Source organism: Haemaphysalis longicornis, unplaced genomic scaffold (assembly GCF_048455015.1).
Source record: "Haemaphysalis longicornis isolate Haplotype H1 unplaced genomic scaffold, Haemaphysalis longicornis Haplotype H1 scaffold_6, whole genome shotgun sequence".
NCBI lineage: Eukaryota > Metazoa > Arthropoda > Arachnida > Ixodida > Ixodidae > Haemaphysalis > Haemaphysalis longicornis.
The window spans coordinates 209,960,029-209,987,893 of NW_027526407.1; the positions used below are offsets into that span (position 1 = coordinate 209,960,029).

Consider the following 27,865-nt stretch of genomic DNA (forward strand, 5'->3'; position numbering starts at 1 on the left):
TCGTTGATACCTGTGCTCATGGTTTGTGCCACACCCTGATTTTGGGGCCCTTTCTTCCAACGAAGCCTTTCTGCCGTACAAAGAAAGGCTTCGTTGGAAGAAATTCGGCCCAAAAATCAGGGTGGCACAAACCATGAGCACAAGTATGTGGACTGCCAAACCAGTGTCGTGTACCGAGTCCCTCTCAGGTGTGGCGCATCATACATAGGGCAGACGGGTAGGTGTGCCAATGTTAGATTGCGAGAGCATGCGCTCTCCTTTAACAAACGTCCGCGACCGCCTTTGCCCTCACACTGCCACACGTGCGGCTGCGAACCGGTGTTTCACGAAACTGATATTCTTACCAAGCACCCGAAGCAGCTACACCGTGAGATAGTTGAAGCCTATCACATTAGCAAGAGGGGCGACAAGCGTGTGAGCCACCCTTCAGTCATAGAGTTAATCCTTCAGTGGTGCTTACTGATAAAGAGGTCCAGTTCATGGATAACGACAAATAAGCCATGTTCCCGTTTGCACTTTTATCTGGTTTTCTTTGGTTTTTGTATGCTCTTTGACACGTGCGGCGTTGTTTGCCTTCAGTATAAATGTTTGTTGCGGGTTTTCAATAAATTTAGTTGAGAGTCAGCGCCTGTCCAGTGGTTAATCTTTCTGTCTGTCCCGTCCTTCGCGCTGTGATTAAGTATGAACACGTACCAACTCGCCCAACTTGCAACTGTCCTGATTTTGTTGATTCTGTGGGCACAGTGGCGAGGTGGACTGCTTGATTTTGTAGTAGGCGCTGTTCAGCCGAGCGCGGTGCACTGCCTTCGGTATGACGAAAATTATTTTTGTCCTTGTTCGTTCGCACTTTCCGCAAATGCCGCCTTCTCTGCTCGTTCAAGCAGTTGTGTTTTGGGCAAAATAAAAGTCATTACCATCATCAACAACACCAGAGGCGGCGCTGGCGGCGCTTGCAGCGTTACTGACTGTGGGCAGCGCCTCAGTGCACGAAGATGGCGTTCACCTTTGTGGCATTCTGCTACATTGTAGCGCTAATTTTCACCGCGTTCCTCATATTTATGGCCGTCTTTCACGTACGTATAGCCACTTCGCTGTCTTACCTTGGTTTCTTTTCTTTTTCCGCTTCCGCTGCTTCCTTTGCCCAGCGATGCGCAGTGCCTACTGGAAGATGCTGCTCTCATTTCGTTTCCTCCGAGTGCTTTGTGCAGATCAAGAAAAATAAATCTAACATTTGCACCCTGTGGCTCACCTCGCTGTGTTGCGCACCGCATATCTGTCCAGGTCATCGCCTTTGACGAGCTGAAGAACAACTACAAAAACCCCATCGAACAGTGCGACAGCTTAAATCCGGTGAGTGCACACGCCTTGCAGCGTTCCGATGTTCGCCGATGCGTTGACTGATGGGCGGTAAATGCAGCGATGCACCTTCGAAGCGCTTTTTGGGCGTGTCTTGGAGAAGGGCCTCGGATTCCCAGAGCCCGAAGTGCTCGTATTTTGCACGTTGAGCGTAGAGAGCTGCCTCAGACGCGGCACATGGACGGAGGTTTTGTAGTTAAATATTTTTATTTGAGGAAGTGAAGGCGCAGAGGCATTGCAAGAGGCGGGGGCATTTGAGATGTTACACTTGCCCACTGGTTTTGAGGGCCGCAGCAACCCCAGGATTCGTATTCCATTTTGGTTGCGGCCTAAGGATTCTCGATCTTTTATACTGCGCACGTTTAAGCAGTTGGGCCTCGTGTCCTCGGAAAGGAAATCGGAAATGAATTTGCCGCTCAGTCGCTTTATGTCAAGTTGTTGGGATCTGTTGGCGTAAGCCCGGAGAAATTTCAGGGAGTACGCCAGGCACGTCAGTTCAGTGCTGCTCAGAACTGACACTGCAAGATTCCCGGATTTCTTTTTTTGTCATAGAAGGACGCAATGTTGTGGACCGTATTCAAGCAACAGTTCATTGCATTTGAAGCCAAGAACGCGCCTGTAAACACTTGTCTGGCAGAAAAATTGTTTTTGAAAGCTGCTGTGATGACAGTCCAGCCTGCTGATGAGCATGTGGTGCACACGTCAACAAGGACCAGCTTGCTCAACGAGTCTTGTTACAAGACTCGTTGAGCAAGCTGGTTCAGTGTCTCACTGGAAATAAGAAGCGGACGGAGACAAAGGAGACGCGAAAGACATATACAGACGCCAATATCGTACCTTCCAATTATTACGAAATATTCCCTGTTACCATGTCTTACCTTCCCAATATATATGTCTTTCGTGTCTCCTTCGTCTACGTCTGTTTAGTGCCCTTTCCTTATTTTCAGTTATACAGCCAAGACGATTTATTTTGCCACTGTTGTAACAAACCTTTTGCCAATAATGCTGCTTAGCCGGCTTGCAGTGCACTAGAGTGTGTGCACCAATTCTCTTCTGTGTAATTACATATGTGAATTATCCTGCGCAAGTTTTCTAAAACAGTGCGCATTCTATTTGACCGTGATAGCAATGTATACTTGGGTAAAACTTGTGAACAATGGAAATAGCTTCTGTGCCTCATTACCGCAGCCGGCATTTCCTCTGTGCTCTGCCAAGAGAGCATGTCCCTGATTCCTGGCTCTTGAAAAACCTGCAGCGGCGACGTAGCATATCAGAAAAAGCAGACGACGACCCGCATTAAACGCAACCTTGTTACAAAACAAGCGCAAGCGTTTATGTTGCGAGTTTGTTCCTTCGTCCAAGGATACATGAGCAATTGGTGTTCCTAACTTGTACCAGAGGATGGCAGGAATCTTTTGTGTCTACTGTTGGGAAGGATAGGCAAATGAAAAATGATCCTGCATCTGAGCAGGCCGCAGCAAGATGATGTTTAACTTGGTGAATGCTGCGCCAGCATCACTTGCCAGTTGCCCTACCTGGTGGCGAAGTCTCGGTGCTTTTGTTCTCCCCACTTGGGGTGAAGTTTTGCGAGCCGTGCATTGTGTGGGAAGTCTTGCGAGCCGTGGGCCCCCCCGCTGTGGCTGCGCAGCTGGTGCTGCCCGAGTACCTGATCCACCTGCTGTACAACGTGCTGTTCCTGGCCTCGGGCGAGCTGTTCACCCTGCTGCTCAACCTGCCGCTCATCCTCTACCACATCAACAGGTGGGCACTCGGCCGACCATCGAGGGGGCTCTAGAACAGTGCAGGTTTGCCTCATTCAGAGCACTGCTGCAATGGCACCAGCTTCATCGCACACTATCAGGGAGAAGAACAGCTGGAGCGGGGGCAAACCCTCTGTGGCGTCGTGGAGTCTTGTTTGTGCGGCTGGTGGCCCCTGACAAAGGCCACCGCCAAGAAGCATGACTCGCTGATTGCAGTGGGGGCCCTGGTTCCGGTTGACCATGTCCCCCGAGGGCTAACATGTTTTGTAACACACTGGTAGGGATGTTTTTAGTGTTGGGCGACATTGCACGCATCATGTCACTGTGGCACGGAATTTGCAAGTTTTTGTATGTTCATTGCATTTTTGAAAAGGTCCTTCGTAGCAGGAATGGAGCTGGGTGAGGTGCCACAGGCTCGTTCCTTCAGACTAGCAAAGCTATATTTTGTCTTCCTGTCAGGTGGGGGGGGAGTGCATGGTTTGGGCCCACTGTGACATGGGGAAAACTCTCTGCTTTTTCTTCCACAAGGTGTCATTATTATTTTTTTTGTCCCTGGGTATGCTGTGAGAGGCTGACAGTTTAACACGTAGTGTCTCGGGAAAGGGGTGTGACTGCCATCAAGCATTTAAATCCACGGAAGAAAGCCAACAAAGGCTTTCCAACTGTGGCCACTTGCAACTGTGGTTCATGCTGTTGCTGGTTGTTACTTCCTTTACTTCACCCACTCCGCTCTTGGGAGTCAGCTGTTGGCTAACGGGTGGAGTGGACGTACATTGGAAGAGTCAGGGCGGTGCTGCTGAGGAGCCTCTCTCAGCCGGGCATTTATGTGTCGTATGTGGGCTTCGTATCTGGGTGTCGTATGTGGGCTTCCATCCTGAGTTCCTGTTTCATTTCCCTGGACTGCCCTGCTGCCAGGACTGTGTAACACCCTGCATTTGCACTTGCACGAAAATGCGTAGCTGGTGGAAGTAATCATTATAACTCTGTAACGGAGGTAATCGGGCAAACAAAATTTCACAAGCAAAAAGATAGGAAGGCAATCTGAGAATGAACTGACAAATTAAAAAATGGCAGCATCTCCACTCCGTGGACGATGGTGAGGGCGCGGAGCACGGGGACTCGAAATGACATCCAAGTTGCGCCCCGAGTGACATCCGATTTGCGCCGTGAGTTGCACCTTGATTATTCCCTAAATGAAACTGCAACTCACAGCTCAAATTGATTATCGCTTGATGGTGCTGTGTGCACGGATGGATGTGGGCGGACATTGGGAGGTCCTAAGGTACCGTTACAGGCGAGGAAGTAAGCCGTTTGACTTTCAGGTAGTAACTCGCGGTCGCAGCCCAATGGGTAAGACGACTGACGCTAAGGCTGTCTGGTCTACCAGACACAGGCTCGAATCGTGGCGGTGCCTATGTGCTTTCTTGCGATTGTAAATGCTATGTGCACGGACGCGGACGGACACTGTGCGGTCCTAAGGTACTGCACACCTAAAGGCACATTCCCACTGGCGATTCGCCTCGTCGCGCGACGAAAAGCGACGTCGCGAAGCGACGACCCGGCCATCGCTTTTCGTCGCTTTGCGACGGCGGGTCCGATCGTTCTCGGTCCGAATTCCCTCGTCGCGCGACGGCCCCACAAAATCGGTAAGCCAATCACGGCCGCGGAGTAGGCTGACGTAGCCGGAAACGAAACGTTTCTTTACATCCGGTATACAAACGCTGCGGCGGGCGGGCAAGGACGAGCCGCCGCTGCCACCGCCGCTGGCTCGCTCGGCCAGGCGCTTGGCCCGCTATCGCTGTACCCGCCGGGTCGGGCTGGCCAGCAACTTCCCGTGTGCATCGGTTCTTTGGTCAGTGGCTTCAGCGTACGCGTGCACTAATCAACAAATAGTGTGGAACTCATCAGTGTGGAGAAGCGTGTATGGATTGTAAATAGAGCTAGGTGGACAGCGAGACGGTAGGTTGACTTGCAGCCTCTTCGTTAAACACGCGTAGAGTTCGGAGGCGTCAGAACGTTGCGCCTGTGAAAAGGAGCGACATTTGTGGGCCGTGATGCGGGTGTTGTGGCGTGAAAGCAAGCGTGTGCATTTCTCGTGCAATAATATGTTGAAAAGAGCCTTCGTGAGTTTGTTATTTTCTGCTCCTTCCGCAACCCGCAAATGCTTTCGGCATTGCTCCAGGTTAGTAGCATGTGTTTTAGTTTGATTTCTACCTGCTTTTGTCGCGTATTCTTTGACTTCGAATGGTTGACGCACCAACGAGGTCGTATGTACAAGTCGGGAAGCAGCTGCGCTGAACACAATCGCATCATCGCTCATCGCAAGTGCGAACACCACCTCAAGGCCTCATCGCGCGACGCGCGCCGTTGCGCGACGAGACAAATCGCCAGTGGGAATGTGCCTTAAAACATGACAAGTGGGCAGTGGCTCTGTGCTTCGCCATGGGGCTAATGTCACGTGCCAAACTGTGGGATGACAGCATTATCAAGTAGGACGGACATGCTAATCCCCCGCGTGGGTGCATGCCGTGTGATGCGGCACAGCAGAGGACGACAAAGGAGCGCATTAGCTAGCGCTCGGTTCTTGGTCGCCATGTTGCTAGCCACCAACCGGTGCTCTCTGCATGCTTCCCTGGCAAGTTAGGCACCTCGCCTAATAAATGCCTTGCCTCTGTGTCTTGGCGAAGACAACTTCCCTGTGTCCCTGTTTGACAGGACGCTAAGGTCTACAGCTCCACGTTGTAAGGGGTTACAAAGGCAAAAGTCAGGTGGCTCACGGAGAAGACTGCTCCCCGGCCCCTTCTCTGCGGGGATCTTGTGTGTGCAGTGATTGGGAGCCGCTGATGGGGGCCACCACCATGGCTGGGTGGCTACGTTTTTAGTAGCACCCTGATTTAGGGGAAATCCCCAAGGTGGAGGAAGCTTCTGCGAAGGAGAGTTTGACGCGCACCTGAATGCAGCCGTACGGCTGCAAAGGAAAGCTATGCAGCTTTCTCAGAGGAAAGCTGTACATGTGGTCGATCAACGCTTGTCCATCACTTCGAGTTGTTGATCAGTTTGCTGTCGCACTGCAGAGAGAGAGAGAGAACAACATTTATTGAAAGCCTGCAATTAGGAGCGAGCCCCGTAGGGGCGAGCCTCTAAGACGCGGCCATACCATGCTGAATACGCCGGTTCTCGCACTACAAACCACTAGTCTCCTGGTTAGCTCAGTTTGTAGAGCGGCCGCTCTGGTTAAGCAGTGGTCCCAGGTTTGAATACTCGACCAGAATGAATTTTTCTTCAACTGCAAAGTTTCTGAGAAGGCTGTACAGCGTTCCTTTGTAGCCGTACAGCTGCATTTTTTTTTACGAAGGTGGATGTCATGCTTTCGTGCATATTAGCAGCCTGTGCGTCAAGTGCTGGCCCACGTAACGTCACTGTGGCAAGGTGTTTCTCGAAACGTCTTTCGTGGCTGGAGGGAGTCACCAAAGGCTAGTCCTTTCAGATTGAACAAAGCTGCATCTTGTCGTTGGGGCCCCTTTCACTTCTTTCCTTGCCGCATCCAATAAAGGGCTTGTGAAGAGATTTTAGAAAGGATTGTACGTGTCAATGTGGAACCTTGATGAACAAAACAAACAGTGCATACCCGTTTCATTGCCCGATATCAGCAAATAGGGAAAGAAATGCACTTCACCGAGGCTTTCCTCCTTAACTTGTGAAGGGACGTCTTGCGGAGCAGCCAATAACAGCCAATCCGCCTCGTCTGCACAACATGTCGGCATAGAGCGGGCTCACCAAGCGTCAGATGATGAAACGCGCCCTGCAACTGATCTCTGATACAACTGGTCAACATGATAAAACTTTCAGTCAACAATGCGGGCGAGTGGCGCTGGCACAAGTAACCACGTTGTGGGCCTCGCCTCTGTAATGCAGTGCAGCCTGCCAAGGTGCCCACCACGGGTTCGAGCGAGCCAAGCCGTAAACGGCCGCGGCGGCCCTCGCCACGCGTGCACAGTAACTCCGCGAAGACGAAGCAGCTCCTCAGAACTTGGTTTAATTCCGGGTAATCCACGATACAGCAACCAGCCCTGGTATCACACTCCTAGCCCTGGGGCAGAGAGGGGGGTACCCATCGACCGTACGCTTCAAGCCACAGAGCCCAACGCGCAGGGAGGGTAATCGGCAGCTGTTGTTCCAGTGGCGTAAGCCACCGAAACGCTGCGGGTGATGGGCCCGGCTATGACCGGAACCGACCACCAGACTGACTGAGGAATCCAACTCCCGGTACGTTCGCCGACCTCACGAAAGTGAGAAAACGGCGGTCGCTCAGGCTGAAGTGAGCGAGCAGCGTGCAAGCACGAAGTACCTGTCGGAGTCGGCACCCAGCCAATCTCTGCTAGGTCCGACCGAAGTGCGCGCCCGCCGCCGTGAGCCCTTCGGCGGGGCCACTACGTCACGCCCCACGTGGCCCACGCACCGGCGCGCATTGGTCAGGGAGAGGGTGCGAGGGGCTATCCTCGCCCCTCTGGGAGAGGGGATTGCGGGCTACGTGCTCGCGTAATTGGGAGTAGCCCCAATTAAGGAGTAGCCCCAATTAAGGTCCCCACATCCCCCCCCTCCTTAAATGCCCTCGCCGACCTGGAAGCAGGCCGACTACTACCAACAAAAGAACAATCTTCGTGCAAGTAACAAGGGTAGTGCCCATCAGCCTCTCCTCCAGCCCTCAACAATACCCTACATGTATTTCTCTTACCTAAGCTACACAAGAACGTTACAAAAAAGACTCAGACAGGTAGAACTGCAAACTACGACATGCATAATAAAAACTACCACAAAAAAAAACTAAATCATGTCAAACCGACAAAAAGAAGGCTACACGCACAATTTGTTGCACAAAAATAACTAACAAGTCAAAACTGCAAAATACTATAGGGGAAATAAACACTACAAGGAAGGCAAACTACACAAGTTTGAGTATCCCGAGCATTAATTTTAGAGGTGGAACTTTAATCCTGTCTGCAAAACTCATTCCTATCCACACACTCACACCCACGCACACACACACACACAACGTGGCGCACATTTGCAACGAGGAAAAATGAATAAAATAACCGCCACTTGATAACATTAACCAAATGGGGACGGAGAGTGTCTCTCACGGGGTTCCCGGATTGTTCGGCGCTCGGGGAGTGAATAGGGGCGAAAAGTTATGGTTCGGCAAGCGTGCGTGGCCGTTTCTTCGGGGAGCAATGCCTGCTCACCCAAGAGCATCGCAAAACGCGTCGATGTTACTGAAGGGCTCACGAAGAAGTTGGAAAAGGTGGCGGCAGTGCCAGAACGGGCTTCAGCCCGACATCAGGTCGCAGGATCATGATGGTGTTGGTCCGGAAAGCAGGGCTTGCGTAGCATTGATGAGTGCCCCGGCAAGGATGGTGACGAGCGGGCATGCTGGATGCTCAGCGCCCACGAGGCAGCAGCCAGACGACTGCCGATGATGCTATGCGCGGAAACGCCCACAGGACCCGAATGCCAGGCTCCGATGATGAAACGCGGACCATCCGCGGGATGCACTGCTGGATCCATTGTAGCTGGCCCGCACGGGAACAGGCACGCACTTCCTAAAGCACAAATCGTCCTCTGTCGGCCCGCGTGCTCACAGACACACCACACCACACTTGTCGGCCCCGCACACACGACCAAAAAAAAAAAAAAGACGGGAGCATTCCCCTGTGTACATGCGGGTGAGGCAGAAAGTCCTCACCCGCATGTCGCACCGCGAAAGACGCAACAGAAACTCACTCATGCCACGCACAAAACAAACACATTCACACCAAACTACTGGGACCTTGAAAGATACGGGCGTCAAGCAGAAACGCTGCCAGACGGTCCACGCCGCGGTTGGGCGCCAGAAATGTGGGCATCATCCTACTATCCTTAATCCTTGACATTAGCATTAAGGAGCAGAATAGAGTAATAGAATAACGCGCCGTCGTTATTCTCACTGCTCTCGCGCAGCACCGAACTGCCCTGCCGAGAGACTCTGCCCACAACGGGTTCGAGAGCGAGCCACGACTCTCGCCGCGAGTGTACGTTGTCAGTCACTTCACATGGAAGCGATATATTTCATAGTACAGGGGTTTATTACGCGGACAACCACGATACAAACACTACACTGCACTACGCGCCTAGCCCCTGGGGCATACACCCGTCAGCGTGTGCCCAGCCTGTAGTCGGGCAGCAGTTAGCGTCCGCCGGCGTTGGCCGGCCGCAACATTCGCTGACGTAGGGGAAGGGGGCTCTCTGTGGCCGCTACACATTTCAAGCCACTGGACTCGACCGGGCGGCATCGGCGCTCGTCTGCTGACTTCAGACGGCGCAAGCCGTCACATCGCGGATGTGGGGGCAACCCACCAATGAGTGGAATATGCCCGCGCAGACTCCCCGGACATCCTAGATAAACGCACTGATGCAAATCAAGGCATGCGCAAATCGACACGGTGGGTGCCGTGACCCATGGAAGTGGGAAACAATGGCCAATGCAAGGAACGGCCAAAAGTGGCCAAAGGGCATTTACATACCGTATGATCGCTGCGCGTCCCAAGGGCGGTCTCTCCGGGGAGTCTCCTGCGCACATCCCCCGTCGCCTCGTAGGGAGAGGAGGGAAGCACGCGAGGATCGCCCTCACCCCACCAAGGAGGAGGACGTCGCTAGCGCTTCCTCGCCCCGATATGAGGGGCTTGGCCCCCACAACGTTTAAAGTAAACTGGGTATTTGTAAACTGCTTACGCTATTTCGCACAAGTCTAAACTGACGTTCTGCTTGCCGCTATTCTTGAACAAACTTGCCGACGTCTGTCTCGCGTATGCTGCAACGTGAGTTGCCCAAACGTGAAACTTCTGACCTGACGAGATAGTTTCAAGTTTCAACTTTCAAGTTTATTGTACCAGAAAGAAATACAAGTGCACGGAAATGTACAGGCGGGACCCCATAAATGACCGAAAGCTTAAAATGAGAATTTACTACATAAACATGTTATCGAAGGAACTTTGAGTAGCCGGAATTTAAAACTAACCGTCATTTACTCATGCGCATAAGTAACGAGCGAGAAGCAGTGAAACAGCGCCGAGTTGCCGAGTCCCACCATCATGCAGTTCGATTGCTTTCCTGTTTCCTCCAATAAACAATGCTGTTAGCGCTGTTTCGCTGGTTAGATATGCTCCCCGTTGTTTGGCTTGCTGCAGAAGCGTTCAACAGTAAGTTGGCGGTCAAAGCTCTGGGTTGATTAGAATGCATGAAAACACACCAGAGTGCTGGGTTACAAATGCAAAGCAGCTTTTATGCCGCAGTTTTGTGCAACGTGTGCTTGTCACATCGACAGTGTAGTGGGTAAAGTGGTTAACTTCAATGCGGCGGCGGCTGCAAGTTCAAATCGCTTATGGGGCACATTTTAACACTTACGGGGCGCACTTACGAGGCGCGTTGTAAGTCCAGTGACGGTCCTTGTCTTGCCTCTCCTCTTGTGTAGCGTGTCTTTTTTTATTGCTTCAGCGGTTTTGTGCCATTTATAAAAGAAATGTAAGATTCTGAAGAGATTTGGGCAAAACGCAAACCTCAGCACAGAAGCCGACTACTAACCATACAGACAGACAGTAGGTCTTAGTTCTGCTCCAATAGTTGCCAGACAACTGAAGCAGTCGCGACACTTGCACGTCGATAAACTGTTTATGGCAACGAATAAAGGGTGCATTATTTTTAAAATATCGGGTTTGCAGCTGTGCAGAATAATATACACGAAGATTGTTTAACTCTTGAATGTTGTTAATGTGACGTCACTGCTAGTTGCACTGCCAACCGACCTTGTGTGCATGGTCGCTTGCAATGCGCCTCAAAACGAGAATTTTCGAAGCATCTTCTAAATTCCAGAAGCAGTGAATTGTGAAAATATTTGCGATTCATGTTCTTGAAAGGTAGTTCAAGCAGACAAAATTCAGCAAAGACAAATGCATTTTCTCTTGATGACCCCTTTAAGCAATTCAGTGTTTTAAGGGCTAAGCACCCTTTAGCATCCCATTGGCAAATGTGCTGTGCTGTTGTCATCATCGTCCTTTCCCTCGGCACCTCTCTTCGCCAAACGAAGTACTTTGCTGCTCCTCTAAAGGAAAGATTATTCCTGCAGCCTTCAGAGCGAGTCTGCAACACACGTTTTCGACGTCAGCCAGAGCTGTGGGGGTGTTGGGGACGTGTGCCGGTCTTGCTTTCCCAGAGGTCTCTGGTGGGAATGCCGTGTAGACCCCCAAATTGTTTTCCACTCAGCTGTTCTGTTTTTTAGTCATTCTATGTGCAGTCTGTGTGCCAAGAACTGTGCGGAAAGGTAGCTGCCCCTTCGAGCACTACGCACACTCACAAATGCTGCAGACCTTGTGCTTCATCTGCATCTGCAGTTTCCTTCTGAGATGACGGTAGCATCAGCCCAGAATGTTGGTGGTAGCTGATCGTTTAGTTTGTTTTTGACATCTGTCTGGTGTTGTTTATCTTGATGGCTTGTGGGGCTGTTTGTGGCAGTTATTTGAGTGGTTAAAGGCCAACTGCACTCAAAATTTCGACTTCTTGAAAATCCTATTTCCGTATAGTCTGCTTAAAAAAGAAAGCAACATGCAAAATACAACAGCTGAAATACGTGCGTGGTCACCACAAGCGACCAGCAAAAATCGGCGATTTTGAAACCGAAACCGAGGAGAGCGCGGCCATTGCAGTGACGTTGTAATTGATTGATTGTAGGGTTTAACGCGCCGACGCAACGCAGGCGATGAGGCGCGCCGCAGTGGAGGGCTCCGGATTAAATTTGACCACCTGGAGATCTTTAACGTGCGCCGAAATCTCATACACACGGGCGTTTTTGCTTTTCGCCTCCATCAGAAAATCAGCCCCGCGACCTCATGCTCAGCAGCGCAACGCCTTAGCCACTGAGCCACCACGGCAGGTGCTGTGACGTTGTAGCCGTCTGGCGAGCGGCCGGACGGTCACCAGCTCGGGAGAAAGTCTGCACGCAAGATCTACGCGCGCACGGGGAAGCCAATGGGTGAAGCGTGCGCGGCAGAGCTTGCCCGGTTCTCTAGCTGCGTGGCTGGCCAGAGGAAGAAGCAACCGTCGGCTGGAACGTCACGGGCGCGTCATGGCTGTTTACGCGATCCGCCGGCAGGTGCAGCGTGGTCTGCAGCGGAGCTTTTTTAAACGCTTCTGACTGATTAATGAGGCGTTTCACGGGGCTACCACTTGTGTCCGAGCTTATTTGGGGGTACTAAGTTACTATGCATTAAAAGTAAACTTGGTCGAGGTGAAATTTGAGTGCAGTTGGCCTTTAAGTGGTTCTCAAATGGGGATTCAAGGGATTTGTGAGAGCATTTTTAAGGGTCTGCTAAACTGCTCCCTCTTTCCCACCTTAGTGCCAAAGCAAAAAAATGGCGAAGCGGCAAGGAACGCATGTCAACATCTGCACACATTGCGTGCCTACAGTTGGCTCTTTGCACAACTCTGTGGCTATGCGGTAGAGCCAGACACATTCCCACTTGCAACAGGGCACATCACCCGACAGCCTTGGTTGCAGTGTTCGCACTTGCGAAGAGCAGTGATGCGACTGCGTTTAGCGGAGCTGTTCCCCACCCTGCACTACTTCCTTCGGGCTTCCAACATTGACACTCAAAGAAAAGATATGTTGCACTGTTGTGACAAGAATCAGTAGTAACCACACTAACTTGAAGAATGCCACAAGCACTGCTGAAGGAGGCGAAAATAACGACGTCACGCAGCATATTATTGCGTGCAGAAATACACTTGTTTGCTTTCACGTCCCTCCGACGACTTGGAAGTTCTGGTGCCTTTGAACCCCAAAGGAGTTTCGACGTTGCGAGAAAGCTGCCTTTCATCTAGCTGTGTATGAAGAGTACTTGTTTTCAAAATTCAAACACAGTTCATTGGTTGGAGCAGGCAGCTCGACGCTGACAAGCCGGGAGGTAGGTTACCACAAACGAAGGAAGGCTATCAGGCCCACCAAGAAGCAAGGAGCGAAGCCGTACTTCCCGAGCTGTTTTGCCTGGCCACAACGAACTGATATTTACTTTTATTTGATTTTTAAAATTTATTTCTCCCTCCCTCTCTCTCTCTCTCTTTTGACAGCAGGCACCTGCGGTTGTGCCAGGCTGGTGCCAGCACAACAACTATCACCGCCGTCTCTGGGCACCACTTGTTAGTTTACATTGTAACAGTCGCCATTTGCAAGAACCGATGTTAAGAGACATTTGGTTTGCGGCTACGTCAGCGGACTGTGTGGCCATGATTGGCTGCCTGGCTTGCAATGTCATCGCGTGACGGGGGAGTTGGGTTTAAGAGCGATCAGCTGTGCCGTTAAAGTGAAAAAGAGCGACGGCCGGCTCGTTCCTTTGTGACGCTGCAATTGTCAGTGGTGACAAGCCTTAAATATGGATTATGTGCGTTGCAGGTGGAAAGGAAAATTGCTTTACCAGCATTGAGGGGGAGTTCCCAAACACTTTTGCAAGCCCAGAAAGGACACCCAGCTCACTCATGGTTGAGCAACATTGGTCTAATTCATCAAGTGTAGATCATTTAAGCACCCTTGAATGCCGTGGGCTGCGAAAGTTGGCTTCTCACCTATTCAGCGGTCCCAATTGTCTCGTGTGGAACTGTTTTGTGAAGTGGCAGGAATGTTTCGTAGCCGGGAAACTGTTCAAGCTTGGGCATGCTTGTTCATGCCTGGGTTGAATTCTTGTATATTTTTAGCTTTTTTTTCTTAAAATTTCTCAAAGTTTGTGTTTCACAAGTAAAGCCTTTTTACTCGGAACTCTTGCATTGTGTTAAGAGTTGCATCATTTAACCGCCCAGTTACGGAGCTTCGTTCTGGTGCACCACATTGCGCTCTCAGCCCGAGATTCTCCCTTTCGCCCGTGGCGTGTCCCTCGCTTTGGACACCTGCCGCAGGTACCGGCAGCGGCCCGTGATGAGCGTGCCGGGGCTGTACGACCCGACGAGCATCATGAACGCCGAGCAGCTGAGCCGGGCCATGCGCGAGGGCTGGGTCAAGCTGGCCTTCTACCTGCTCTCCTTCTTCTACTACCTCTACGGGTGAGCCCGCTTTCGGCCTCCCAAAAGGGTCGGGCGAGCAACGGCCAGCTGCACTGGCCCCGTTTCTTGGCTCCCAACTAGCCCATTTTTATGCTCACGTGAAAGAGACAGGGGCCAAGATTGGTTCATCAGTGTGATTGGTTCATCAGTATCGCGCTTGTGCTTGTGTATTCTCTCTTCGTCCTCGTCTTGTTAGCGCGTTTTATCTCAGTATGTGTCACCAACAGGCCCAAACCTCGTCCCTCTTAGTAAGTTGGCGGTTAAAGGGGCCCTGAAAGGCGTTTTGAGCACACTAAATTGACTAGCGCAATCGTTAGATTGGGTCGTCAACATCATCTGTGCCAAGTATTACTCTTTTACGCGCAGCGGAAAGCTCACACTTTTGTTGCAAAGTTTGTCGTTTTTTTCTCACCCTTTCCTTCGTGTTTTTGGACGCCGCCATCTTCACATGTCTACATCATCGATTCCCCGATGTTCGTCATGAGCTAGACATCCTGCTATTGGGCGGCTTTTTCACGCACTTCCGGCAAAGAGATGAGTCGTCTGCTCAGCGTCGTCTCGCCGGCTGATCGGCCAGCAGAGTGCCGGAGTGCTTGGACATTTTACGACAAACGAAACAAGTGTAAACAAACGCTTAACCGTTTGTATCGAATGCAACAGGGCCATAACACGACATGCATATTCTCTTACCTGAGTACGTTCCATAAAAAAAGTGTTGAAGCCCCGTGGCACTTCTTTCTTGCAATCGCAGAGAACGCCCTGAGCCGAATGCCCGGGTTTGACGCATACATTTTATTCAACTTCCAAACAATCCCGAGATGCGTTTCGAACGAAGACAACGTCACAACATGCGTTGCAAGTCCGAACCGCGATTGACAGACGATGGGTTGCCTCCTCCTGCCCCTCGTAAATTCGGCACTCACCTCGCGCGCGGTTTGCGGGGACGAACAGCAAGTCACTTAACTCTGGCGCACAAGCCGAGATGGCTTTTAGCCACGCACACTGCACATACCCCATTCGAGGTTGAGTCGTACGCCGCTTGAGAAAGATAATCCAGACCATCGGAAGCACTATCCACCCGCAGAAGCACAACGTCGCATTTCATCGCGAAACAAAGGCGTCCACAACACACACACCATCATCGCCTCCTGTAATGCCAAACGCATCTCGCACTTCCAAATGGGAGTGAGTGGTATGCCTGCAGTGCCCATATGCCGCGAGGTGGAGCCCCAAGCTGAACTGGGATCACGCAACCGTAACTGACTTCCAGTGCGGTTTGTGCCTTGTTGCCAGGGCAACCGATGTTTGATATTGTCAAAGAAATGGTGCTCGCTCCAGCACTAGAAAGCTCAGAGCCGCGGCGGAGCATGTTTTGCCAACTTTGCCGCTCTCCACCACGCGTCGCCCCAAGCTGAACTGGCGTTTTGTGCACGGGTTCTGTATCGGTTTAAAATGTCTTTTTCACATGCCGCTGGCAGGAATTACCACCGCCACAAAAGAAGACCCGGCGTCAGCGGGGCCACATCTGATACGGCACTTTTTGGATAAACAGTGCGCTGTGCATCCAAAGGAGCGAGCGCAGGATCCTCCCCGTGCGGCTGCGAGTTCGCCGCCGATAAAAAGTCGCGTGCCGCCGATAGCAAAGTTCTGCAGCAACGTACACCGCGAAAGGGCAAGGCCAGGCCGCCGCACACATGGAGCCAGATTTTTCGTTCGCTTTTCCAGCCTTGAGCGGAGTGCGGAATTCATGGTGTCAACAAAGCTTGCCCGTAGCAGACGGCTGTGTGAGCAGCGCAATAGCGGAAGTACGTCACCGCGGAGGAGCGCAGCATCATGGGAGGGAAGGCTCGCTCGCCGTTAACAGCGGAGAGTAAGTCGAAAGGAGGAGGAAACGCGGCGCGACGATAATGCGCGGTTTTTGATTTATGATTTCTCAGCTAATACTCATCGCTTCAACAAAATTCTTGCGGGAGGAGATTGCTAATACATTGCTTTATTTGGTTACATGTACATCCACGCATCGGCGGAAGGTATTTCAGGACCCCTTTAAAGCTCTGGGTAGATAAGAATTTAGAAAAACAAACTGGAGGGCTGGGCCGTAGATGCGGAGTGGCTTTTATGCCGTAGTTCCCACTTGCATGCGCTCTTTTTTACGTCTTTGGCCGAGTGGTTAAAAAGTGTCCGACTTCCATGCAGGCCGGCCCGGCGGCCGCGAGTTTGAACTACATGCAGGAAGCTCTTCCTTTTTCTTCTTCTTTTTTTCCATCTCTCGAGTGGCTTTGTGCCGTGTGGTTTGAGAAAGATAAGATTGCTAGAATTCGACAAAGCAATGACAACTTTTGCAAAGAAACAGTACAAACCATACAAACAGCCAGTAAGTTTGAGTTCTGCTACAATGGTTGCCAGACAGCTGAAGTGGTTGTGCCACGTGGAACGTGGATAGAAAATTGTTTATGGCAACAAATAAAGGACGCAGTATTTTTAAAATATTGGTTTTATGGCTTTACAAAATAACATACACAAAGAGCATTGAACTCTCGAGTATTCTAAAATGACGCCACTGGTAGTGGCTTTGTCGACCGACAAATCGCATGGTCGCTTGTGATGCGCCTCAAAATGAGCATTTCAAGGTATCTCGTAAATTCCAGAAGCAATGAATTGTAAAACTGCTTTTGATTTATGGTCTTGGAAAGTTGTTCAATCAGGTGGAATTAAGAAAAGGCGAATGAATGTTCTTTTCACGACCCCTTTGACATTGCCATGTGGCCTTGCTCTTGAACTCAAAATGACTTTATGGTAGGACGCTGCCTAGTACTTGCTTTACTGAGCCAGTTGCTGAAGGAGATTGTTTTGTACTTTCTTCCTGCTTAGGGCAGCCCAGTGATGGTAGAAATGGCTAAGTGTGGCATTTGGGCACTCAAACAGTGTGCCTTGGGGCTGGGTGAGGACCTAGCCTTCAGGTGAATAAATGGTGACCTTGAAAATACAGAAACAATTAAAAAGTTGACCTTGCGTGGTCCCGGTGATGCAAAAAATGGGAAATTTTCAACCGTCAACAGAAATCTCGGAATGCTGTGTGCTGAGTGGGTGCCCTCCCCAAGCGTCTGCGCTGCTTATCTTTTGTGAAGGTTCAGCCAGCGTCACTGGTTGACTGCTGTTCTGCCCAACGTTTGAGCCCAGTTAGGCCTGTGCTAGTGGAACCCAGCCCCAGTGCTCTGTGCAAGCGTGTCGGGGACGGCCGGCTTCTTCCCCTGCAGGATGATCCACTCGCTGATCACGGTCGACTGAATCCAAGCCGTAGACTGGACCGAGGGGACGGGGGACGGCCGCCCCTTGGGCCTGGACCCCGCCACTCGCTGCTGCTCAGGTAGGGCCCCCCCGAGACCAATGCCAGCTTCACTGCTCCGTGGGGAGGCATCATTACTCGCTGGCCGTACCTGGGTTGCACTTGGTTCCAGGCTGGCAGGAACGTGCCCCCGACAGTCGGGTGCAAGGTGCGACCCATGTGCGGAACGGTGGCCAGGCGTGTGTTCCCACGCTGCGGCCACCCTTGGTTGAGCAGTGCACTCGTGAACCCACTTCTCGTTTGGTCAGCCAGTCTGCCTTTGGCTGGCTGTGGAGGCCAAGCCAGCAGTGGGCGCCCGCTTGAAGTGGCTCCCTTCTCAAACGACCCCGGCCCGTTTTGAAGGTCAGGCGTTGAGACGGGGAAGCCCTGAGTGGGTCGTAAGTTGGCGACGCAAGCGGTCTCGGCAGGCGTTCTCGTCGAGGGTGACAGTCTCGGGTACGAGGAACTTGCGTAGACCGCTCCCTCTCTCCTGGGATCCGCTGTCCGTGTGGGGAGAAGCCAGGTCGGCCCCCAGCTCTGCGGTTTCTCCAGCCTTGCACCACCACTGCAAGCTGCGCCAATTTTTTTTTTTTTTAATGTAGTCATAGGCGTAGAGTTTTCATTTTCCCGGAGGGGGCATGGTGAGCAGTCCATGGGAACTCCCAATTTATCTTTTTTTTTTCTTTTGTGTTATGGATCCATATGACATCTGCACGCATAAATTTTTAGGCGGCTAGAGAAACTGAAAATAACGTCGGACTTTTTTTACATTAACGCTTTTTGGTGTAATTTCACTGACCTGGAGAGAAGCGCAAAAAAAAATTGATAAGGTTAGCACGTCTGCTTTGCAACAGCTTTTGGAAGAATGTACGAGATTATGGCCGGTGAGCTTTTGGCTGATGAGATCTCCGCCTGAGCTTCTGCACAACAATTCAGCGTGCCAAAGTGCAAGCACCCATTCCAGAAAAAACGGCTTATCTCCATTTATGTTCGTAATCTGGCAAAATGAGTGCCCATGAGTGACAACGTACATTTACTCATGATGATTGTTTCCCATTTTTGCTGCTCTATGAAAAAATGCGCTGGACCACCATCCCTGTTCCCTCGCTATTACAACTGCACCCCATTTGTCAAACATTTCAAACATTCGCTAACCATGGCAGCATTGTGGGTGCGGATCAGTGTTGTACGGAACGGCGTTCCTGGAACTCGTAGTTCCTTTTTGGAGGAACGAAGTAATGCCACCGTTCTATTAAGGGTCGGTGGAACTGTAACGGTAACTCGTTAGGTTTATGAAGGGATGGCAGGAACGGCGTTCCTTCTGGAAACGTTACATCGCTAGGATTTGGCTGTTTTTGATGCCAAGGCTGGAGTACAAAAATCGACAAGTGGCTACTGTGTTTCTCTTCCTATAAGCTGGCCGATTGGCCCACCCTTCAGCGGAACGCGCTTCCTCGAAGGTCAAAGACAGAAGAATAACCACGCAGCGGGCCACAGCTTGTGCTTGCTTTCATGCCGGTTGAGGTTACGCGGTGGTGTTTGACGACGGTTGAATAGCGCAGCCGCAAGAATGCTTTCCACCTATCCTGGTTTGTCTGGGGAGGCTAGGATGCGCGGCTGGCTGATAGAATTGTTCCATGCCGGGGAAAGGTTTTCAAGTTTGAGCGGCGCCGCAGGTACCTTGTCAGGGGTATATTGTCAGGGGTATATTGTCAGGGGTATCAGAAATCAGAAATCTTTATTTCACGAAGAAAATCAGATACAAAAAATAGGTGACAAGTCATCTGGATGCATAGCCGACATGGCTAGTAATGGATCCATAACATAATATGCACAAAAAACACAATTCAACACAATAATACAAAGATAAAATACAATGTGCGCGAGAAAAATATAGTGTGCAAATTTAACACGGTGAAGCATAAAGCTCAGGCATGAAGTATTTTTTTAACGAATGAGCGCTGTGTCTGTTTTGTTTTAATTGAACTGGTATATTATTTAATAGTTTGGCTCCCAAGAAGGAAATGATGCGGCGACCATATACATTGTGTATTTTTGGTAAATTTAAGTTGCATTGGTGGGCGTGTCTGGTATCTAATTTGGGGTGTATGAAATTGAATGACCGGTTAGGTGTCTTTAGCATTTTTTGGGCCAGTAATGTTGTCTTGAAGTCTCTTGCTACAATAAATGGCATGATTTTAAGTTTTGAAAAAATCGGGGATGATGGTGCAGTGGTAGGGGTGTACATCAATATTCTAATCGCTCTCTTTTGGAGTTTCACAATAATGTCAATATATGACGCATATGTGAATCCCCAAGACACTATACAGTACCTAAGGTGAGAGTGGAAAATACTATAGTACAATAATCGTAGTGTTTTACTGTCAAAGTGTTTCCGTGCTTGAATTAATGTGTAGCAACCAAACGACAACTTTTTGCTAAGTGCTTCTATATGGGGTGCCCAGTTTAGCGACTGGTCAATTATTACTCCTAAATATTTATGTTGCTCTACCTTACTAAGTGCGGTATTTCCCAAGAATAATTTGCAATCTACTGTTATGTTTTTTCGATTAGAGCAGAAGACTATAAAATTTGTTTTTGTAATGTTGAGAGCTAACTTATTACTGGTAAACCACTTTAATATATTACGTAATTCTAGGTTTGCTAAAGTTTCGGCTTCTTTTAAATTACTATCAGAGATGAGTCAAGCTGTATCATCGGCGTAGATAGTGGTTTCGGCGTGTATTAGCGAATTTGGGAAGTCATTGATAAATAGAGAAAATAATATGGGACCGAGTGCAGACCCCTGGGGTACCCCAGCTTTGACAGCTTTTAACTCAGATTTGCTGTCAGCTATCAGCACGAACTGTTTGCGGTTCATCAAGTAGCTGCGGAAAAAGTCTAATGCTGGCCCTCGAAACCCATAACGGTCGAGTTTTTGCAACAGAAGATTGTGGTCAACGGAATCGAAAGCCTTTCGAATATCAAGAAATATGCCTATTGTAAAACGATTATTCTTTAGAGCTTGGTTAATTAGTTCTGTAACTTCACTAACTGCTGTTGTGGATGAGTAATTTTTTCGGAAGCTGTGTTGTTTCGTTGTTAATATATCATGTTTTTCAATGAATTCTATTACCCTCTTTGCTATTAGCTTCTCAAACAACATATTAATACACGATAAAATTGTTATAGGATGGTAGTTTTCAATTAAGCTAGGATCACCTCCTTTATATAGGGGCACTACTCTGCCAATTTTTAGCTGCTCGGGGTAAGCTCCAGTCAAAAAAGATTTTTAAAATATTTTTTCCAGTGGATAGCACAAAATGTAAATGTTATGGTTTAATATGTTAATCGATATTTCGTCATGACCCATTGTGTTGTTTGATTGCATATTTCTACTCACATCGATTATTTCTGAGGCGGTTATCTCTCTTGAAAGCGAAGCTGTTAATAATCGGCGGAGGTAGCATGGGGGTTCGTTCATCCCTGAAGGTGTTTGTTATCTGGTTGCTTATATTAACAAAGAAATCATTGAACTGCGCAGCAAGAGTAGCATGGTCGCAGTTTAAAACGCTCAAATCAGGAAGTGTGCTAAGCTTGTGCGAAGGCTTTATAACTGAGTTTACGATGCGCCAGATTTCTTTTGAGTTTCCGCTATTTTTTAGTATTAATTTACTATAATAATCTTTTTTCTGCTTGCGTATCAGTGAAAGAGACAGGTTACGCAGAATTCTATATTGTTCTTTATAATAATGATCTTTGTGTTGTTTCATTTTACTCAGTCAGTGATCTCTTTTTTTAATAACTTTAAGTCAATTGTCATCCAGGGACAAATGGGAGTTGAGAAGTGCAATGCTCTACGCGAGCTGTTCGCTGTTGTGATGCAGCTTTGTTGTAATGTTTTAGAAAAGTGTTAATACAGTAAGTCAATATCAGTATCGATATCTTCGTTAAAGCTTCTTTGTTGCGGTAGTGTCACTAGTAGGGTAGGGGTTGTGTCACTAGTCAGGGGTAGTGTATTTAGTGACACTAGTCAGGAGTAACTACCGCATTAGTTGCGCTCGCAGTGAGGTCATTCAAAGGGTCACCGGCTATCAATAGAGCTGGGCGCACTGCATTGTCTCGGGATGTTGTACTGCTCGAAGTTAGAGTACGCGTGCAGTTCTTTACGGTGCGGTATGGCACCGATCCGGCGGGAATCGGTCAGCGGGAGTGCCAGGTCCTTTCGTATTGCGCGTGACGTGGTTACAAAGGACAGGAGTTGTGTCATTGTTGGGCCGTGTGGACGATGCCTGAAAGAGGCCGCCCGAAGGTCGACGTTCAGAGTTGCTTATCGAAGAGCGTTTGGGAAAATCCTCACCACAAGTTTTTCTAATTGTTTTTTCGTTGTCGCGCGTGCGCAATGATATGCCCGCCTGTATTTATGTGTGCTTCTGTGTGGAATAATAGTTAGTTGCAAGTCTGCACCAGTCCTTGTGCACTTCTCTCTGTGTGGTGCCTTCCTTAGCGCAGCTTACACCTTTTGATAATGTGCACCAGCTCGCCCAACAACAAGTCTGTCTAAAGTACTTACTTGCCTCGGCTTCTGATGTGAATGTCACTTAAAATCGAGATACACTTTTTCTGTGAAACGTGATTTGGTTTTAAATCAGTAAAAGGTTGAGAATATTCGGGACGCATTTACGTTGTTATCTTGCAGTGGAGCTTTTTCCATTAGTAGCCCTCTTGCGGTGGCCGCCAGAACCGCATAAAAGAACATGCCCACTTTTTTTCCGCCTGCCCTTTGCAGTTGAGGAAGCCACCCCAGGCGCTATGCATGGTTTTGGTGGTAGAAAACCTTTTCCATGGCAGCCATAGCGCCTACCTGTCGGCCGCTTTCAGGGCTCAGAAAACGGAGCAGCACTCAGCTGGCTCGGCGTTCGCCACTGGATAATCCAATATGGCGTCGTTTTGTTTACATTTTGCCCCCCAAGAAAGGCAGACCCGTCGCTGGGAGCGAGAGTAGCGCTACTGGAAAAAGGCCCATTCTGCAAATTTTTTAATTGCCACTGCTACCATTATCGAACGGCCTTTTTTCGCCATGTAGACCCGCATGGCCAAAGTGAATGTCATTTATAGCTAATGTCGTTCGCGTTGAATGACATTAAAAGCCTATGTATTGTTCCTTCCGATGCGGTTTCTTATGCAAGAAGTTTAATTATGTTCCTGCATGTGAGTAACTTTCTCACATGTAACTTTCGCACATCGGAAGCGCAGTAACCTTACTGCACATTTGTAAGACCGAAGTGGAAAGTGCCATATGTGTTGCACCTATAATAGACGAGCACCAAAGTCGCGGTTAGACATGTCTGGAGTTTGCCCGGTGCTCCCTGAAAAAATTCGTCTAGAAGCGTTTGTTTGGATTCTGTTTGTCTCCAGATAATCCACTGCTGGTGGTGTTTATATTCATGTAATATACGTAGTTTGATGTGGGTTTTAATTTCTCACTTTATTTCGCCTCAGGGTTATCTGACATCATATTTTAATTTTAAAAAATGAAATGTAACATTAATGTAACGACACGTTTCAATGTTCGAAGTGGAGCTGGAACGCGTTCCTTTCGCAGTAAAGGAACTTGTAATGGCAACTCGTTTCAAAATTGGGAAGGAACGAGGAACGAGCTTTCGTTCCTGTTTTAGAGGAACGTGTACAACACTGGTGAGGATGCCAAGCAGTTTCGTGGCCGCATGTTCGCCAGTGACGATCCGCATGATTTCCTCCACAGGACGCGATAGAGAACGCCTGAAGGTGAAGTGCTTTGTATAACTTGCCGGAAGGGAGAAAAGGCACTTTCCCTGCAGGGCAGCCGGAGGAGGGAGGGAGGTGCAGGAGTGACGGTTGTGGTAGCTTGAAAGCGCCTTTGAGGTCTCCCTTACGATATTGGTGTTGACTCTTGTGGTTGTTTAATGCCAGGGGAAGGTGCGAGCTGGACGAAAAGGAGGATTCTGCGTGGCGCAAATCCGCACCAGTGATATATGCTGTAATGCACGCACGCGCACCTTGTGCAGACATTACAGTACATGACGATAGCTCCAGAACGTATGTGTGTGATGAGTGTGGCATCCACAATAATATAATTTATTTGGCTGACATTTCGGTCCAGTCCCAGTGTCCAAAGTACTGTAATGAGTTCTTTTTTGGTGTTCTGAAACAGTCACACTATTCTCTGTCAAGTTTCCCATGCTTGGTGCATAAAGGCCCTTGGTCTGACTGAAGGCGTGTACGATTTTGTAACTTGTCTTGGCCAGGCAACCTCTCTAGGCCTGGGTCGCATTCCTTCACGGCGATGTTAACTATTACATGCATGTAGAACTTTATTTTAGCAAGAAATATACAGTTATGGCTGGTTAATTCGAACTAGGAAGGGATCTTAAAATAGTTCGAATAAAGCGGAGTTCGAAACAGCGCGGGCGGGCGCTACGAGCTACCATCGCACAGGACTGCGGGGGCTAGACCACACAGAAACTACATCGGGACTTGTCGCAAATATATCGCTTGATGCGGCAGGTGATTTCGAGAATTAAGAAAATGGTGCCTTGCAACGACTTGCACCGGAGCAGTGCCGGTGCCGGCAGCGCCTGCTGTGCAAGCGAAACCTGCTAAGCACCGTCACGCAGGCGTTTGCTTGAGCTTCTCTGTCGTTGTTTAGAGTCTGTGGTTTCGTTTTGCAGCGCATTCCGTCCAGCATGGGTCGGCTTCCCAGGAGCGGTGTAAGCCGTGGCTGCCAGTTGAACTCCGACACGGACAAATTGGCGGGAGTTTTCCCGCATTTAATGTTCACAGTTTTGTGCCAGAACCCTGGCGTCAGTTTGAATTAACTGTAAGTTTGAATTGAACGAGTACGAATCAACGAGGTTTGACTGTAATAATTCAAAGACGCGTCTCTGTCTGATCATGCTTTTGCAGGTAGGCATGTTCTGGGAAAGTTGAGCAAAATCTTGCTAAGTTTGAAATTTTCTTGTGAGATCCTGGAGAACCAGCTATAATGAGTACAATTATTTTGCTTTCAAACATTAGGAAAGTATGCATTTTTGACAGACGCGTACGCTGCCATTATGCAGTTCAGCGCACACTACCGTTTCTAAAGCTAAACGATAATGTAGCTCTTGGCAGTGTTTGAGCTTGGGCGCAATTCTGGTAGTGTACGGCTCATACAAACTTAGTAGGTTTCGTTAGGGACGCGAGAAATCTAAATTACCTTGGGAAGCTGTTTGGTCCACCAGAATACAGGGCGCATGGACAGTTTCACAGAGCCAGCACGGGCTTCGGGCGTCCATAGATGCTCGAATCAAGTCGGTGCTTTGTTCCCCGCAGTGCATCATGAAAACGTGTATAATGGCATGGCCTGCATACTTAAATGCTACAAACTACAGTATTTTAGTAGGAAACTGTCCGTAATTGGCACAGCTGAAGTATGGCTTTGGTTGACTGCGACCATGATGTTCGAACTGAGGCATAGTTTCAGGCTAAGCTAAGTTATACATGAAATCGAGGCTTCGACGGGCGCCCGTCTGGTCGGGAACGACGCTGAAGTACATAATAAAGAATACGCCGACCACCAAAGAAAATAAAACAATGACGTTTCGGCACCCCGAACGGGAGCCTTGTTGTTCGGGGTGCCGAAACGTCATTGTTTTATTTTCTCTGGTGGTCGGCGTATTCTTTATTATGTACTTAAGTTATACATGCGCGATTGGCTAAAAATTGCGAAGGTTTTTGCGGGGATAATTGCTTGGTAATTCTTGATTCGTCAAAGATTTCTCCGAGTGACGCAGAAAACGTTGTGGAGTATCAGTTGTGGATCTAGGCAGAGTCACATTAAGCGTAGCTGTCTAGAGCCCTTGAGAGAGCCTGTAATCTGCGGCGTATTTGAACTCCCCCATTTATTTATCATGCCAGATTGGCTGAGCATTGAAAGAACGACACTCTTGCACCCAAAAAGCTTCAAAGAATGCAAAGAGTTGAAGAAAAAAATTTGTAGGAAAGGCACGTTTGTTTTCTCACACCAGTACGATAATTCTTCACTTGTGCATGCTGCTGTGATAAAGTGTTACAGTGCACACATGCATTGGCATGAAACGTGCTAAGAAAAGTCACAATAATGGGAAACACCACGCGGCAGCTGCTACCTCACGTGGAGTAGCGGCTTCACCTACTTCAGCAGGTGAAGCCGCTACTTTTAGTGGCTGTGCAAGTGTGCAAGTCTGAAGCCGCTGAAGCCGCTGCTGAGCCACCGCTGCGGAAGGAGTAACCTACTTCACGGACAGTGAAACCATCGTATGGTTTGTCTTTTTCACTGTCCGTGTTCTCCGTCCAAATATGCAGTGCACGTTATTATCAAATTCAAGACCTGACTAAGCCACGGGGACACACAAACTTTCCCGGTGGGGTCCGAAACAACTCAGGGGGGGGGGGGGGCATGCACCCCACTGCCCCCACGTAGTTGACGCCTGTGTATGAAGGAACCATTACTTAGCATGCCAACTGTATTATGTCATTTCTTTTTAATTTTTTAAGCATGCTTTACAGAGAGTGACAATGTCCGGCTACTGGTGTCAGCCCTTCTTGACCTGAGGCAAATCAAGGAATTTAGCAAAAGCACTCCTGGAAGATGTGGAAAACTTTGGGAATTCAAGGATATCAGCTCGGTAGCCAGCCTGATTTTACAACATCGTAGAAACACCTGACCGGCTTATAGCGCGTGTTGTGAGCCTGTTGGGCACACGGTTTCCGTGGCCGGCCTTTTGCTGTTGGCTCTTACGACGGACTTGTGGGGCGCCACTTGGTGTGCTACACGCGTGCGTGCAGTGCCTGCTGTTTGTCTGCCCCCGACTTCAGCTTTGCTTTGACCCAGACAGTAAAGGTGCGGTGGACCAAGTGTGGTTTTGAGGCAAGCACAAGTAGTGCGTTGGGTGGCTAAGAACCCGCCGCAGTGGCCGAGGTGTTGTGCTGCTGGGCCCGGAGACATGGCAGGTTCAGTCCCGGCCACAGTGGCCGTTTTTCTGATGGAGCTGAAAAGCAGGAACACCCGTGTGTTGCAATTTCAGCGCATGTGACAGACCCTGAGGTGGTTTGAATTAATCCAGAGACCTCCACTACAGTGCGCCTCATGGCCCACAACTAGCTTTGGCCCGTGAAATGCCCGAAATTTGAATTTTTACGTGTCTGGTGTTGGACTTGTAGCTTTGATGGAGCTTTGATGGAATACTTAAAATATGGATTGTATCAGTTGAGCTAGAAGAATAAAAGAGTAATAAGATTAAAAGAAGGTTGAAAGCATCCTTGCAATTAACACTATTCTGTCGTACGTGTACTTGTGGTACTTGTACCTGTCTGTAGTAGCAGGCTGAGAAAAGCGATCCAAGGAGGCCCTCTCTTGTCTCTTCACTTCTCTTTTGCATGCCCTGGCTTCATCCAGTGTGGTGGATGCTGCAAGGTGTGGGGCAGCAGCTCTGCACTGTGCCGGGACTATGTGGGTGGCCCCAAGGGTTGTGTTCTTCCGTCGCTGTTCTTCGTTCTCTGGGAGGTGCCGTGGTGGATGCCGAGTCCCCCTCCCCTCCTGATCCGCCACCAATGTGCCGATGTACAGCTGTGTGTGTGCGTGTTGTGCGAGTGTGTGTGTGTGCCATTGAATCATGTTGGCCTTGTGCACGAGACCTAACCGGCGGTTTTTCGTGTTTGGAGCTGAATAAAAAGCCTGCTTGCTTCATCTTGCAGGCAGAGGATGATTAACGGGCTGTTGAAACTGGCTGTGGCAGCCTGACGTCAGCCAAAGGATGTTTCTCTCCCATCCTTGCCAGTAGAAGTTGTGTTTTTTTTTGCCCCGTGCCATGATTGTAATTAGGTAGTTGAAAGGAGGTACTCACATCAAATAAAACCAACAGATCAAAGTTGCTCTGTGAAGTCTTTTTTTTTTTGCCTGGTTGCCAGAAGACAGTGAAACATTTTCTGGGAACGGTGCTTTGGGTTTGCAAGGTGCTTTGGGTTCATGCTTTGGGTTCACAAGCACAGAGTGGGTGCAGTTTGATAGGAGCCATTTCCGTGAAGGCCATTTTGTGTGTGCGTACCAGGAAATGCATATTGGGCTAGTCATGTTGAACGGACAGCCCAGTGTTATGGTGTGACGTATTCAAAATGTGGTCGTGCACGAGAGGTCCTCTACACAGCCAGGAGAAACCGCATATAAGTGTGCGAAAGCCGCAAAAGATGCAAAGGAAACTTGGAGAATGAACTATCTGCCTCTCATTAGCACTGGAGGACGTAAACT

General features: G+C 49.3%; 1 protein-coding gene across 3 annotated transcripts; it reads left to right on the forward strand.

The window, feature by feature from the left end:
* The first annotated feature begins 942 nt into the window (after positions 1-942).
* Cni (protein cornichon) lies at positions 943-27,488 on the forward strand. Of its 3 annotated transcripts, none has more exons than XM_077672904.1 (6): positions 943-1,073; positions 1,282-1,350; positions 3,005-3,117; positions 14,091-14,234; positions 17,492-17,601; positions 27,017-27,156. In XM_077672904.1, the coding sequence occupies exons 1-5, from the start codon at positions 993-995 to the stop codon at positions 17,520-17,522; spliced, it is 438 nt and encodes a 145-aa protein (XP_077529030.1). In that variant the 5' UTR covers positions 943-992; the 3' UTR covers positions 17,523-17,601; positions 27,017-27,156. The 3 variants fall into 3 exon arrangements, with proteins under 3 accessions (XP_077529030.1, XP_077529031.1, XP_077529029.1); XM_077672905.1 differs by lacking the exon at positions 27,017-27,156 and adding an exon at positions 17,693-17,711; XM_077672903.1 differs by lacking the exon at positions 17,492-17,601 and having other exon boundaries at positions 27,017-27,488.
* Positions 27,489-27,865: the final 377 nt, after the last annotated feature.